General features: G+C 40.6%; 1 protein-coding gene across 4 annotated transcripts in view; it reads right to left on the bottom strand.

Moving 5' to 3' along the window:
* The window catches only part of CKAP5 (cytoskeleton associated protein 5), a 109,784-nt gene that overhangs the window by 821 nt on the left and 93,690 nt on the right, over nt 1-15,273 (bottom strand). For 3 of the 4 annotated variants that reach the window (XM_004264070.3, XM_049714370.1, XM_049714371.1), the window contains exons 36-43: nt 7,491-7,670; nt 6,821-7,008; nt 5,782-5,857; nt 4,868-5,056; nt 4,638-4,775; nt 4,126-4,209; nt 3,857-4,016; nt 59-210 (exon numbers count right to left, since the gene is read on the bottom strand). In XM_004264070.3, coding sequence (XP_004264118.1) covers nt 59-210; nt 3,857-4,016; nt 4,126-4,209; nt 4,638-4,775; nt 4,868-5,056; nt 5,782-5,857; nt 6,821-7,008; nt 7,491-7,670 — 1,167 coding nt within the window. Of the gene's footprint in view, nt 1-58; nt 211-1,659; nt 1,912-3,856; nt 4,017-4,125; nt 4,210-4,637; nt 4,776-4,867; nt 5,057-5,781; nt 5,858-6,820; nt 7,009-7,490; nt 7,671-15,273 lie in introns of those variants that run through there. The other variant, XM_049714372.1, reaches the window with a different exon arrangement.

The following is a 15,273-nucleotide window of genomic DNA, read 5'->3' as shown; positions in this document are numbered from 1 at the left end:
GTCCCTGACCTGCTGGTCATCGCCCTCCCTGCCCCACACAGAAGGAGAGGAGCAGTACCTTTGTATTGTCCAGACCACATCGCTGTCGCAGGATTTTTAGCCTTTCCAGGTAGACAGATGGTCCCACCTCTTCTCCATTTGTGTTACCTATGGAGGACACTGTGCTTGTGGGAGTGGGCACACATGTGACTTCCATCTGGGGGGAGATGCCTAAGTAGGAAATATAGAAGGAATATTCAGATATACACACCCCCACCCCGACTGCCCTCGTTAACCTCCCACCAAAGGGAACAATTTGGACCTTGAATATCACCACTGTACTTGAAGACTAAAAAAATCCACAAGAATCTACCTGGAGTTGGTGATAAAGGGTGCTCTTAAATATACAAGATACGCTTAATGAGAACTTCCAGAACTAATAGAGAAGGGCACTGAATGTTAAGTTGGACCATCCATCTACATCCTGAGCTATGCAGGGGTTGTATTCTTATAATCCCACGGCTGACCTGGGCAATCCAAAGAGCCTAAGCTACTCCTGAGTATATGGTAAGTGCCCAAGTGAAGAACCTAAGAACTTTATTTTATTTTACTTTTTTTTTGAAGAATTATTGCTATTTCATCTTTATTTTTTTGGGCTGTGTTGGGTTTTCGTTGCTGCGCGCGGGCTTTCTCTAGTTATGGCGAGTGGGGGCTGCTCTTCATTGCGGTGCCCGCGCTTCTCATTGCAGTGGCTTCTCTTGTTGCAGAGCACAGGCTCTAGGCATGCAGGCTTCAGTAGTTGCAGCATGCGGGCTCAGTAGCTGCGGTGCACAGGATTCAGTAGTTGTGGCTCGCGGGCTGTAGAGCACAGGCTCAGTAGTTGTGGCACATGGGCTTAGTTGTTCTGCAGCATGTGGGATCTTCCCAGACCAGGGCTCGAACCCGTGCCCCCTGAGCTGGCAGGCGGATTCTGAACCACTGCGCCACCAGGGAAGTCCCCCTAAGGACTTTAAATGTTTGCAAGAATTAGACTAGGTTTGGACCAGGTGATACACAGGGCAAAGCTCTTATTCAAACTGGGGAGGACAGCAAGGAGCTCAAGGCTACTGTCTATTCATAAGGAAGAGGGGTAAACTGCGGTGTCCAACAAAGGAGGGGCAGGAACTGGAGCATCTGAGATCAGTATTCTGGCAGCAGAGGGGAAACCAAAACCAAACCAAACCAAACCAAACCGAACCAAAATCCATCACAGTTCTAAATTTCTGAGAAGGAACAATCACAAAATGCAGGCATTTAAAATATGCAGGCATTTAAAATATCCAGTTTGATATCAATGAAAAGGCATTATATTAGTCAAAAGATAAAGTACTGCGAAGAAAAACGGTAAACTGAAAAGTAAAAGAGGTTACTCTAGGGAAAAAGGAATCTTTTAATGTAGAGATGAGAACACTCTGAGAGGGTGAAAAATGAAGACTAATGCAAAAGGCAGCAATAAGAGAAGACTGAACACTTTAAGGCATTCAGTTACCAGTGGGGTTACACGCTTGTGTTGCAAATGTTGAACATCACAAGAAAGGACTCTGGAAATGAGAAACGGAGGCTCTACCCTGATCAGCTCAATGATGGGATGTCCATATGTGGCTACTGGACACTGCTCGCTGTGCTTCAAGAAAGAGACTCCAAAAAAAAAAAAAAGAAACAGACTCCAGGTTTCGGAGAGGGGTAATTTAAGGTGTTGAAAACAAGAACAACTATTGGAAAAACAAACAAACAACAAAGGGACTTCCCTGGTGGTCCAGTGGCTAAGACTCCACGCTCCAAATGCAGGGGGCCTGGGTTTGATCCCTGGTCAGGGAACTAGATCCCACATGCATGCCGAAACTAAAGATCTCACATGCTGCAACGAAGATCCTGCACACGGCATCGAAGATCCTGCGTGCCGCAATTAAGACCCGGCACAGCCAAATAAATAAATAAATAAATAAATGTTAGAAAAATATTAAAAAACAAAGAAAAAACAAGAGCAACAAAAAGAAACAATGTAAGAGAATACAATTGACCCTGCAGCTTAGAAAGATACATGGTGAGAGAGAACATGACTGGAATCTGAAAACCACACAGGAACAGTTTCACAGGCAAACAAATTTTAGAATGTAAGAGTAGGTGAGCTTCACCGAACTCAGATAAGAACTAAATGCAGGACCAATGTGAGGGCTGTACTCTGCATGATGAGGGAACTTCAGCAGTTGGGCCTTTTTTTTGGTTTAAGGCTCTTGACAGCTATCTTTTGTAACTGATACCTCCTAAATCTTCCTTTTGTCCCTAGGTCCTTGAGCAGTAACTCTCCAGTATAGGCGTTTTCACTGGGGGGACAGTAATATTTCAGCTTAACATCAGGATAAGCATTCTCTCATATATTAAACAAATACCTACTGAATGCCCACCACGTGCCAGGCAACAAAACGGACAAAAATCTTTACCCTTGTGGATTGACTGATTGATTTGCCACACAGCTTGTAGGATCTTAGTTCCCCGACCAGGGATTGAACCCAGGCCCTCAGCAGTGAGAGCACAGAGTCCTAACCACTGGACCGCCATGGAATTCCCACCCTTGTGGATTTTTAATTCTAGCAGAGACGGACATCACACAATTAATCTAATAAATATTATGTTACATGGTGTGTTAGAGGAGGTTATGTACTATGGGGGGGTGAGGGGTAGGTTGCAAATTTTAAATGAAGCCTCACTGAGGCAGTGACAAAGATGTGGAGGAAACAAAGACTGTCCTGGAGAACAGCAATCTACACACAAGAAACCGCCAGTGCAAAGGCCCTAAGAAGGTGTACGCCTGTGTTCCAGGAACAGCAAGGGGGCTGGTGAGGCTGAAGTGGAACAGAAGTCAGAGAGAGTAGGAGAGAGGCAGTTCTAGAGGTATCAGGGGACCACATCATGTCAGACCTCACAGGCCTTTCTTGTAAGGCTTTTTGCTCCGCTGAGTGAAAGGGAGAGCCTTTGGAAATGTTTGAGGCATGCTGTTTCGATGCTATGTGTGGAAATGACTACAGGGAGGCGAGAGTGGCAGTGGGGAGATGGTGCAGGAGAGCGCTGCAATCCACGTAAGAGAAGATGCTGTTCAGACCAGGGCAGTGGCAGTGAAGGAGATGAGAAGTGTGGGTGGATTCTGTGTGTTTTTTAAGTAAAGCCAAAAGAATTTCCTGACAGCAGAAAAGAGAATACTCAAAAGTTGGGGGTCTGAGCAAACTAGAAGGACAAAGTTTCCATCCAGTGAGATGGAGGAAAATGCAAATGGAGCAGGTTTTGGGGGGTTATCAGGAGCTCAGTCTTTGCCATGCTGAGTTTATGATGTCTACTATACCAGAAACCCAGCGAGGTGTCACGCACGATCTATCAGCAGAGATCAGGAAGGAGGCCTGAGCTGGACCTCGGACAAAATTGGGCTTTGCTGGCATAGAAATCGTATTTAAAGTGATGAGAGTAGATGGATTAGTTAAGGGGATGAGAGTAAGAAAGAAGAGATAATCATGGACGGAATCCAGGGGGACATCAACATTAAGAGTTCAGGGAGAGGAAGAATCTATCAGAGAGGCCAAGGGGGAATAGCAGCTAGGAAGGAGGAAAGCAAGAGAGCACAGAGGACCGGGAGCCCAGGAGAGGAACTGTTTGAAGGGTAGAGAACATTGCCAGACACTGACGATGGGTCGAGGCAGGTGACTGAGAGTTGACTACTCTCTGCATCACTGGTGACCATTAAGTACTGAGGTGCACGGACATAAATGTAAAGCCATCAAAAACTTCCAGGGGCTGATGCTAGGAGCTATTTTGAGCTTATTCCTGGAGCTACCAGAGGAAACCATACCTGTTGAAATGGGAATACGGCCTTTGCCCTCCCTCTCCATCTCAATCACCCGAAGGCCTCTCTCAACATAGCTCTGGAAGAACTGTGAGGAATTTTTCAGAAATGGTTCAATGTCAGCATCTGAATATTTCTTCTTATATTCATATAACTCTGCTAGGCCCTGGTTAACAAGAAAAAGGAAGAGGTGGGGATGGCTGTTAGTGACTCTTTTCCATAAAGCAGATCCCTTTCCCTCTCAACCCTTTCCCTCTCACCTCTTTCCCTCTCACCTCTTTAGTGTTCTCTTTAGAGCCAATCTTCTTAAAAATCTCAGCTAAGAAATCATTCACTTTGGCCTTTGATGATTTTTCATCCTAAAGACACAAGAAGGAATGATTGGTTAGACCTGAGTTATTAATTAGGAACCAGTGGTTGGATAAAAACTGAAAATATCTCAAAATCCAGACCTTCCAGGTATGTTCCTACAAATAACAGAAGCACCAGTGCTGCAGGGGCTGCAGCAGAAACATTAACAATCTCAGGTTTTCAATTAAACTTGATAAGGAAAGTCCCTCCCTAATTAGAGCTCACAGTGGATTTATCTAGGGACCAGTACCTTAGGCACAGACACAGAAACCTTTCTTAGGAACAAAAAGCCCAAGCTTATAGTTTATATTTGAAAACGTCAAGGTGATTGGACCAATCCCTGAGCCTTCATCTTAGGCCCTGAGAAAGAAAGGCTCCGGTGGCTTATCCCTTTGACAAGATCACATTCCTCAATCTTTCAAGTCAGGACACTCACGATTCGAGATGCTCCCTTTTCTGTTTCCTTATCAGACTTGCTCCCGGTCTGGTCCATACTGTGCTTCATCATCCGGCAGAGGTGGGCCTCCAACTCTGACTCATTCTTGTTGTCAATCATTGTTAGGTGGTCTAGGATCTGAGGAAGAAACGTGCACATTCAATGGCAGCGATGCCATATCTGTGACGTTCTCTCAAGTTCCCTTGGGAATGGTTGCTGTTCTCACTCACCTTGGGCCCTTTTAATTTGCATAAAGTGTGCAGCAGCGTTTTTAAGGTCCTTATGGGAAATTCACTTTTGCATTGCTTTAGTTTCTCTTTGGGGAAGACCTTCATGAAAATGTGTATATCCAGAAGAATTCTGTCCAGATTAATGCTGTTGATGGTATCAGGCAGTAGTCGAACCATTCTCCAGAGACACTATTTAAAAAAGAAACAAAAGTCAGAAGGAGTCACTGAAGAATGAGGATAATCTCTGTCACCATTCATTTCCCCTAAGCTCTGGGATCACTTCTAAAAGATGGTCAGGGATATGAATGTGGCACCTCATCTTTCAAGTTTAGCTGCTAAACACGAACTGTTTTATTTACTTCAACCATGTCACTGGCTAACGTGTGACAAGCCATCTACCTGACCATCTCCATTCCTCCTTCCCACTCCCTAGAGATGGGGCCCTAAATGATGAGAAAACGTGGAAATTCTGTCTTGGGTTTGTTTGGTACCCGAGAGTAGAGTAGTTCATATTACCTAATCAAATCTAACCCGAGGAGACAAAATACTTTACACTATTACAGTATAATAACAGTAGTATAATGTTACAGATATGTTCATTTGCAGTCTTCCAAAAATAGACCAAAATATTATAAATCTATACATATCTTTTCCCCCAAAAGAAATGAAATTTGTCTCATCAAACTTCTTGCCTTTTGATTCTCGGAGAACTGGTGAGATATTTACAAAATAGCTCTTCCTTTTCACTGTTTGAGGCCAGGAATTTTTTAGGCCTGAGCTAGGGGTATAAATTGGAGGAAGGGAAAAATGGAGAGCAAATATATTTTTCAGGTGTGCCTTGACTGATTTGAGTAAGTTCCAACTCCTCTTTCCCCACACTTTGAAAGAAAGAGATCAAATTATTTCAACTTCACCTTCATAACAAGCTCTGAGAATTTGGGAGAACTGGCTGTTGCTAGCAGGCTGTCTTGGAGCAAAACAAGTAGGGCGCTAGAAAACAAACCCAACACAACAGCATTAATAAGTTTCAAACCTGCTTTCCAATTAAAATCAGTAATTGAAAGCCAAGTGTAAATTACAATAGCCAGATCATGGAAGCAACGTAAATGCCCATCGACAGACAAATGGATAAAGAAGATGTGGTACATATATACAATGGAATATCACTCAGCCATTAAAAAGGAACGAAATTGGGTCATTTGTAGAGACGTGGATGGACCCAGAGACTGTCATACAGAGTGAAGTAAGTCAGAAAGAGAAAAACAATTATCGTATATTAACACATATATGTGCAATCTAGAAAAATGGTACAGATGAACTGGTTTGCAGGGCAGAAATTGAGACACAGATGTAGAGAACAAACGTATGGACACCAAGGGGGGAAAGTGGTCGGAGGGTGGTATGAATTGGGAGATTGGGATTGACATATATACACTAATATGTATAAAACAGATAACTAATAAGAACTTGCTGTATAAAAAATAAAAAAAAAGAAAAAAAAGAAAGCCACGTGTAAGAATTCTTTATCTATCTGAGAAATTGAGAGCTCATGGATCAGGAACTGTCTTTGATTACTTGACAGTCATTAAGAAAATAAACATCATTTAAGCTTTGTAAGTTACCACTTGGTAAATGGTAAAGCTTGTCACTATTTTTCATTGTCACTGGTAGCCAAGAAAGAAAGAAATGTACATGAAATGTACACAGAAGAGAAGGTAACTGACAAGCTCCACAGTCCTACTCTAGAATACTCATAATACTGGCTGGTTTACTGAGTTGTTAACTAGCTTTAACTGCTGTCTCAGATTGGAATACCTTCTCTTGCGGAAGAGAAGAGTAATAAATCAACTTATCAGGCAAACCTAAGCTTACAACTGATCTAAGTGCCTCCTGGTTTCTATGGGTAGACAAAAGAGGGTGTTGCAGGCTCTAATGCTCAGAGTACAGATATACCTCAGGATGTTGGTCTGGTCTGACTTCTCCAGAACTTTCACCACCAAGAGGTTCACAGAGCGGATCACCTGTTGCCCTTCCTCCAGATCTTCAATTCGAGAATCCAGCATTAAGGTGATGAGGCCATGCATCAGGTCTTTCAGAACTCCAGTGGAGGCCTCTCGGGCAAGGCTTTCTATCTGAAACAGCTATCCAATCATAATTGTGTTAGAGAGGCATGAAACTCAATATACAGATCAAGGAAGATAAACATGGGTGGCATATTCTAATAAATAATTATATTGTATTTATAAAAATTCAGAGTATTAGGAAAAAATAAAAATCACTACACTCTCCCAAACCGCCAAGAATAGCCAAAATTAATTGGTGTGCTTCCTTCCTGTTATAAAAGTATTTTTAATGTGAGCAGTCATCTGTGAAAAACCAGCTAAGGCCCAACCATGACTGATGAAGAAACTGGCAGGAAGCAGAATTTCAGGTAGTCTGTAAGTATCCTAACAATAAGGTAAGCTGGAGTGTTGCCCAACATCCAGTGGAAGTAGCCAATGGCTTACATGTAAAATTCCACACATGACATGTTTCACTGGAACATCTGAACCAACTCAGGCCTGAGAACCTGGGTGGGATGAGAGACTGAAGGGAAGCTCATGATCTGCGGAGGTGTCCTTACCGAAATCATGTTGCCGATGATGCAGCTATACAACTTGATGATTTCATCCTTCTCCAGTTTCTCATCTGCCATATGTGTGTTGTAGATGAGTCTTAGCTGCATGAACGTGGCTATCAGAAACTGATCAATATGGCCAGACATAGCTTCTGCTTTGTCTTCCTGTCTCAGGACCTCATCGATCTGATAACAAAAATCCAAGATGTATTTTCCAAGCTTCATACTTCTAAGTAGCAGGAATACACTGTAAGTCTCTGTAATATTTATTAGCAAAGCACTTCTAGTGCTTTTTTTAGCTTGAAAAAACCCAGTCACCTTACATATAAATAACTAGTCCTTAGGGACTCAATCATTTAACAAATATTTACAGAGCAAGACTATTAGGTGAATTAACTGCAGCTCCTATTCTAAGAGGCTCACCATCTAGTTTAAGGAATAATAATCCTTATGTTTAAATGCTAATTTATTAAAAAGAGTGTTTTTATACCCGTTATCTCATTTGATCATTCCAACAGCTCTAAGAGGTAGACAGGGCTGTGAGTAAGATCTTCATTTACCATATGAGAAAAGTGAGGCTCAGTAAGATCAGGCTACTTAGTTCAAACTCAAAACTCAGGTTTCGGGCTTCCCTGGTGGCGCAGTGGTTGAGAATCTGCCTGCTAATGCAGGGGACACGGGTTCGAGCCCTGGCCTGGGAGGATCCCACATGCCGCAGGGCAACTGGTCCTGTGAGCCACAACTACTGAGCCTGCACGTCTGGAGCCTGTGCTCCGCAACAAGAGAAGCCGCGATAGTGAGAGGCCTGCGCGGCATGACGATGAAGAGTGGCCCCTGCTTGCCGCAACTAGAGAAGGCCCTCGCACAGAAACGAGGACCCAACACAGTCAAAAATAAATAAATAAATAAATAAATAAATAAATAAATTTAAAAAAACCCCAAAAAACTCAGGTTTCCCACAACTGGATCCAGGTCCTTTTTGGTTCAGTAGACTGGTTGTCACTAAGGTAAAATGTTACTATGGGAAAAACATGTATTTCCTATTCACCACAGTAAAAAGATCTTTATTTTTATGATTACATAAATTACACCCTGAGACAATCATGCCAATAATCTTCATGACCATCCTTTCATGCAGGGCTGCTATACTGCACAACTCCAGGGGTCACCATTTATACAGACTGCAATGTGAATAGTGCCCTCTGGTGTTGAGGAAGCCAGTGGTCCTACTTTCATTTCTTTATGCATGTATACCCATAAGCACATACAATTTTATATAACTGGAACTGTTTAACAATTCCGTTTCAACATGGGCAAAATAAAAAATATATATATTTTTTGGAGGGGGGGCTTACTCTTTTTCCAAGGTAATTAACATCAACAACCTGATATATATTCTTTCATGTTCACAGAATCATTTATAACCACACATGCACACATAGATAGGGTCAAGGTTTAGGGCACTGTTTATTCCATAAGAATATTTATAGTACATACACTTCTCTGCATCTAGCCTTCCTAACAGAAAATTATGAAAATCTCTAAAGTCAACAGAAACGGTTCTATTTTTAAAGGCTGCATAATAGTCCACATGTGCACATACCAAAACTTAATCATTCCCTGACTGTTTCAACATGTTTCCAGTTTGGATATTTTGTCCACTATAAATAATGTTACAATAAACATCTTTGTGTATATATATCCCAAGGTACTTGTGTTTTAATTTCTAAAAAGAAAAAGTGCGCCAATGGGACTCGCCATGGGTCCAGTGGTTAAGACTCCATGCTCCCAATGCAGGGGGTCTGGGTTCGGCCCCTGGTCAGGGAACTAGATTCCCACATGCGGCAACTAAAAGAGCCCGCATGCCGCAACTAAAGATCCCATGAGCTGCAACAAAGATTCTGCACACGGCAACGAAGATCCCTGCGTGCTGCTAAGACCTGGCACCGTCAAATAAATTAAAAAAAAAAAAATGCACCAAGAGTTTAACTTTTTAGGCTGAAGGATGAAACATTTTAAATTACTGTATAATAGATATTACTATATTGCTTTCTTTAAAAAGGCACTAACATGTAATTCACGTTTCTATGTTTAATGTATGAGAGTACTGTTTTTTCAGCGTCTCTATCAGCTGTATGTTTTACTACTCATTTTACTTTCTGTCACTCTGATGGTTTAAAAGTGATTATCTTGGGAATTCCCTGGTGGTCCAGTGGTTAAGACTCCATGCTCCCAATGCAGGGGGTGAGGGTTTGATCCCTGTTTGGGGAACTAAGATCCCGCATGCTGCACAGTGCGGCCAAAAAAATAATAATAAACAAATAAAATAAGTGATCATCTATTGTTACTTTAATTTGCGTTTCTGTGGCGGGGGAGGTGCTGAACATCTTTTCATGTGTTTACTGGCCAGCTGGATATCTTCTGTGATTTGCCTATTCATATCCTTGAGTTAGTTTTTTTTCTATTAGGTTCTCTTTTTCTCAAGAGTTAATAAGAGTTCTGTTTACTGTCGCTATTAATCCTTTATCAGTCATATGGTCACATGCAAATATATTCCACAATATAACACTCATTTATTGACAGTATACCGTAAATTTCTCCAGATTAAAATCTTAAAATTTTTAAATGATCAAATTTGTCTTTTCTTTTTAGGTTCTGGGTTTCCTTCCTTTTTTTTTTTTTTTTTTGTGTGTGTGTGGTACACGGGCCTCTCACTGTTTTGGCTTCTCCCGTTGCGGAGCACAGGCTCTGGACGCACACGCTCAGCGGCCATGGCTCACGGGCCCAGCCACTCCGCGGCATGTGGGATCTTCCCGGACTGGGGCACGAACCCGTGTCCCCTGCATCGGCAGGCGGACTCTCAACCACTGCACCACCAGGGAAGCTGCCTTCCTTATTTTTTAATGCTCTCCCCAAATTCCTTGGTTATTTCAAAAAATTTGGGAGGGGGATCAGTTGTTTCAAGTTTCTACAGGGTTACATGTGTGTTATCTTATCTAAAAAAAAAAATCTCTTCCACATCTATGGTTGGTTCCTTCTTCATCCCTGATACTTACATTTTTGCTCTCTAATCAGGCTAGAATTTTTAATTTTAATTTTTTTTAACAAGAACCTGCTTTTAGATTTATCTTTAAAATCTATTTCATGAATTTTAGCTTTATTATTACCTACTCTCAAATTTCTTTTGATTTATTTTTTATTTTTTGAATTTCTAAGTATAAGTTCCTTTATCCTTTCTTCAATAATAAATGCATTTCATGCAATATATTTTTCTGAGTTCAGTAGCTTCAGAGTATAGTTGTAGAGTGAAATGCTTTCCTTCACTGCTAAGAGTTTTTTTTTTTTTTTTTTTGATGAAAGAGTTAGTTAGGAGGGTGTTTCATACTTTCCAAGTAGCCAATATTTTTGTGATATTAATATCATTTACTAAAAATTTTGTTGGGTTATCAGCAAAGAATTTGGTCAGTATATCTTTTACTTTTTGCATTTGTTAAGAGATTTTTAATGACTCCTCTGCTCTAAGTTTCCTTTAGATGTGATTCTATTTCTGGGTTCTTTGTTCCATCCCAATGGTCTGTCTGCTTTTCCCTGGGCCAGTACTACACTTAATTAATTACAGTGGCTCTATAATCACTGTTGATACCCAGTGATGTAAATCCTCTCCACTGAGTTTTTATTTTAAAAAATTGTCTTAAAATAAAACTGTCTTTGCTATTGTGAGGCCCTTTGATTTCCCATATAAATTTTAGAATCAGCTTCTCAACTGTAGAAAAAAAACTTAAGATTTTGATTGGAATGGCATTGAATTTACAGATATTATTTGAGGAGAAGCTGGCATTTTTATAATCCTGAATCTTGAGAACACAGTATATTTCTATTTATTTGGAAACACAACAAAATAATGTCATTCAACAAAACTTAAAAATTTTCTCTGTCAAGGTCTTACATATTATACACTGCTTGATCACTCCTAGGTACTTTAATTTTTTGTTGCTCAGGGTTTTATTTTTTTTACTACAGTAAAATATATATAACTAAAATTTACCATTTTAACCACTTTTAAGTATACAATCCAATGACATTAAGTATATTCACAATGTTGTATAACCATCATCCCTATTTCCAGAACTTTGTCATTATCCCAAACAGAATCTGTACCCATTAAATAATAACTCTCTATCAACCCTTCTGCCCTTGGTAAACTCTATTCTAGTTTCTGTATTTGGCTATTCTAGGTACCTCAAATAAGTGGAATCATATAATGTTTGTCCCTTTGTGCCTGATTAATTTTATTTAGCATAATGCTTTCAAGGTTCATCCATGTTGTAGCATGTGTCAGAATTTCATTCTTCTTTATGACTGAATAATATTCCATTGTGTATATATATGTATATATAAATATATATACACATCACATTTTGTTTATCTGTTCATCTGTTGATGGACATTTGGATTGTTTCCACCTTTTGGCTATTGTGAATAATGCTGCTGTGAACATTGGTGCACAAGTATTTGCTTAAATCCCTGCTTTCTAGGAGGGGATCTGGGGATCTTATTGTAATTCTATGTTTAACTTTTTGAGAAACCGCTAAACTATTTTCCACAATGGTTACACTACTTTATGTTCCCACTGGCAATACACACAGATTACAGTTTCTCCACATCCTGGCAAACACTTGCTATTTCCCATTAAAAAAAAAAAAAAATCCTAATGGGTGTGAAGTGGTATCTCATTGTGGTTTTGATCTATATTTCCCTAATGACTAATGATGGTGAGCATCTTTTTACTTGCTTATTGGATATTTGTGTATCTTCTTTAGAGAAATGTCTATTCATGTCCTTTGTCAATTTCTGAACTAGGTTTTGTTTTTTTGTCATTGAGTTATAGGAGTTCTTATATATTCTGGATATTAATCCTTTATCAGATATATGATTGGCAAATATTTTCTCTCATTCTATAGGTTGCCTTTTCATTCTTGTGATAGTGTCCTTTGATACATCCAATGTTTTACCTTTGATGAAATTCAATTTAATTATTTTTTCTTTAGTTGCCTGGTGTCATATCCAAGAAATCACTGCCAAAATCACTATATGAAGGTCTTCCCCTATGTCTTCGTCTAAGAGTTTTATAGTTTTAGCTCTTATATTTATGTCTTTGATCCATTTTGAGTTAATTTTTGCATATGGTATAAAAGTCCATCTTCGGGCTTCCCTGGTGGCGCAGTGGTTGAGAATCCGCCTGCCGATGCAGGGGACATGAGTTCGTGCCCCGGTCCAGGAAGATCCCACATGCCACAGAGCGGCTGGGCCGGTGAGCCATGGCTGCTGAGCGTGCGCGTCCGGAGCCTGTGCTCCACAACAGGAGAGGCCACAACAGTGAGAGGTCCGCGTATCGCAAAAAAAAAAAAAAAAGAGTCCATCTTCATTCTTCTGCATGTGGATAAACATTTTTCCCACCATCATTTGTTTAAAAGACGGTCCTTTGTGCACTGAATGATCTTGTCACTCTTGTCATTCAGGTCACTAATTCCGTTTCTGTAGTGATCATTATCTCCTTCAGTCCATCTACTCAATTTTTTAAAACTCTAAAATCATATTTTTTTTGCTTGGAAGAATCTTTCTGCACCCCATGCCCTTCCCCATTGTGGTCATCTTATCTCCGTTAGCAATTTCATTTTGCCAGGACATTGCTGTTCTGGTTATTTTGTTTTATTCTTCTTCCCAGTTACCGGGTGCCTTAAGGCATGTTATTACTCTTTACATATTCAAGATTCAGTCTTGGGTCTACCTTTTGGAAACCCTCAACAATGGCAATAAATGGGAGATAGAGCATTTCTGCCCTTGTAGGTTTGTGGTATACCAACTGGCAAGCTGTCAGTCGTTTGGCAAAGTACCAAGAGCAGGCATTTCTGTTTGGTCTCTTAAGGTACAAAAGTCAGAGACTTGCCAGCCTCAGAGAGTGAATTCAGCCCTTTTGTTCAGCTCCCTGTAGTTCCTTAGGGGCAAGGGAGAACACCAGGTACTCCTATTAACACTCACATAAGCCACCACTGCCCTTCCTTTAGGGCACCTACCGATCTCCACAGATGAAGAGAGATCTCTCTCCAGGATTTCTGGTGTTTTGATCCTCTTCTCTGGGCTCTGCACTATTGAACCTCAGGTTTTCCTTAGGCCCATATGGGAAAAAGTCTTGTACGTGTACCAGACAGAGCTTGAGATTTGCTTAGACACTTCAGATACTACCCACCAGACCCGCCAGCTCCTCTGCTCAGAAAAGGCAAATGAGTTTGGATTGAAGTTGATAGAGAAAGGCAACAGGGATGCATGTATTCAAGTTGCTGTTTTCCAGACTCCCCGCCATTTGTTTTCTTCCAACAGCAAAAGTGTTAACAGGAGACTATTTGTCAAGCAACGTCAAAAACCTTGTGCTGGGATTCCAGTTCTGCCCTTCTGCTCAGACCTAACATAGCAAAGACGTATCTCTTGATTTCCAATCTCTCAAGCCTGCTCTTCCTCCATCCTTCTCCATCTCCGTACACAGCACCACCATCCACACAGTTGCTCAAGCCAAACAGCAAGGACTTACTATTGATTCCTCTCCTCCCTTACATTTCATATCCAATCTATCACCAAGTCCTGTGGACTCTACCTCTGAAAGATACCCTGAAACCATTCACTTTTCTTCCTCTCCACAATGATCGTCCTAGTGCACATATCTTTCATATGAATTTCGACCACAGCTTCCTAACAGTCTAACAGGCCTCCCAGAATCCACTCTTGCCCTGCCTATAATCTGGTCTCTATGGAGTGGCCAGAAGTGACTTTTTCCCCAATTAAAATAAGTTCAAACATTACAGAAACGTTGGAAGTATAGTAAAAGAACTTTTTAAAATCCTGAATCATTTGCAAGTTGTCAGTTTGATGCTCCATGACCCTCTTGATACTTCAGCATGTATTTCTTTTTTTTAATATTTATTCATTTATTTATTTTGGCTGCACCGGTCTTAGTTGCGTCACGCAGGATCTTTAGTTGTAGCATGTGCACTTCTTAGTTGCGGCATGCGGGCTTCTTAGTTGCAGCATGCGAACTTAGCTGTGGCATGCATGCAGGATCTAGTTCCCAGATCAGGTATCGAATCTGGGCCCCCTACATTGGGAGTGTGGAGTCTTACCCGCTGGACCACCAGGGAAGTCCCATCATATATTTCTTCTTAACAAGACATGCTCTTTCATAATCATGATATAAGGATCAAAGTCAGGAATACTGATGTTACTACCACCTAATCCTCAGGCTCTATCCCATTTTCTCCAGTTGCCCCAATTAAGTTCTTTATAGTGAAAAGGCCCGTCTAGAATCATGCACTCTAGACCAGTTCCCTCATTCTTTCCTTGACTTTCTTCACCTTGAGATTTTGAAAATGTCCCTCAATTTGCACTTGTCTGATGTTTTCTCATGAATAGATGACATCAGGAATCTCAGCGAAGTAATGCAGAATTCCCACTGGATCCTATCAGGTGGTACATGATTTCATTTTGTCATATGATTGATGATGTTTACTTCGATCACTCAAGGTGGTTATCTGCTAGGCTTCTCTACTGTCAAATTATTCTTGGTATTTTGTATTTTGGGGGTACTTTTAAAATATTAGTCCTTTGTATTTTGTGGAGAGGTACTATGAAACTAAATATTCCATTTCTCTTCAAATTTTTAATTAGCTTATATGTGCATGGACTTGTGGTTTCCTATTTTATTAAATTCAATAAATTTACAAATTGTATTGTTTATGGG

Source organism: Orcinus orca, chromosome 8 (genome assembly GCF_937001465.1).
Source record: "Orcinus orca chromosome 8, mOrcOrc1.1, whole genome shotgun sequence".
Taxonomy (NCBI): Eukaryota; Metazoa; Chordata; class Mammalia; order Artiodactyla; family Delphinidae; genus Orcinus; species Orcinus orca.
Note: the sequence above shows the minus strand (reverse complement) of the source record. Positions and strands in the feature narration are given on the sequence as shown.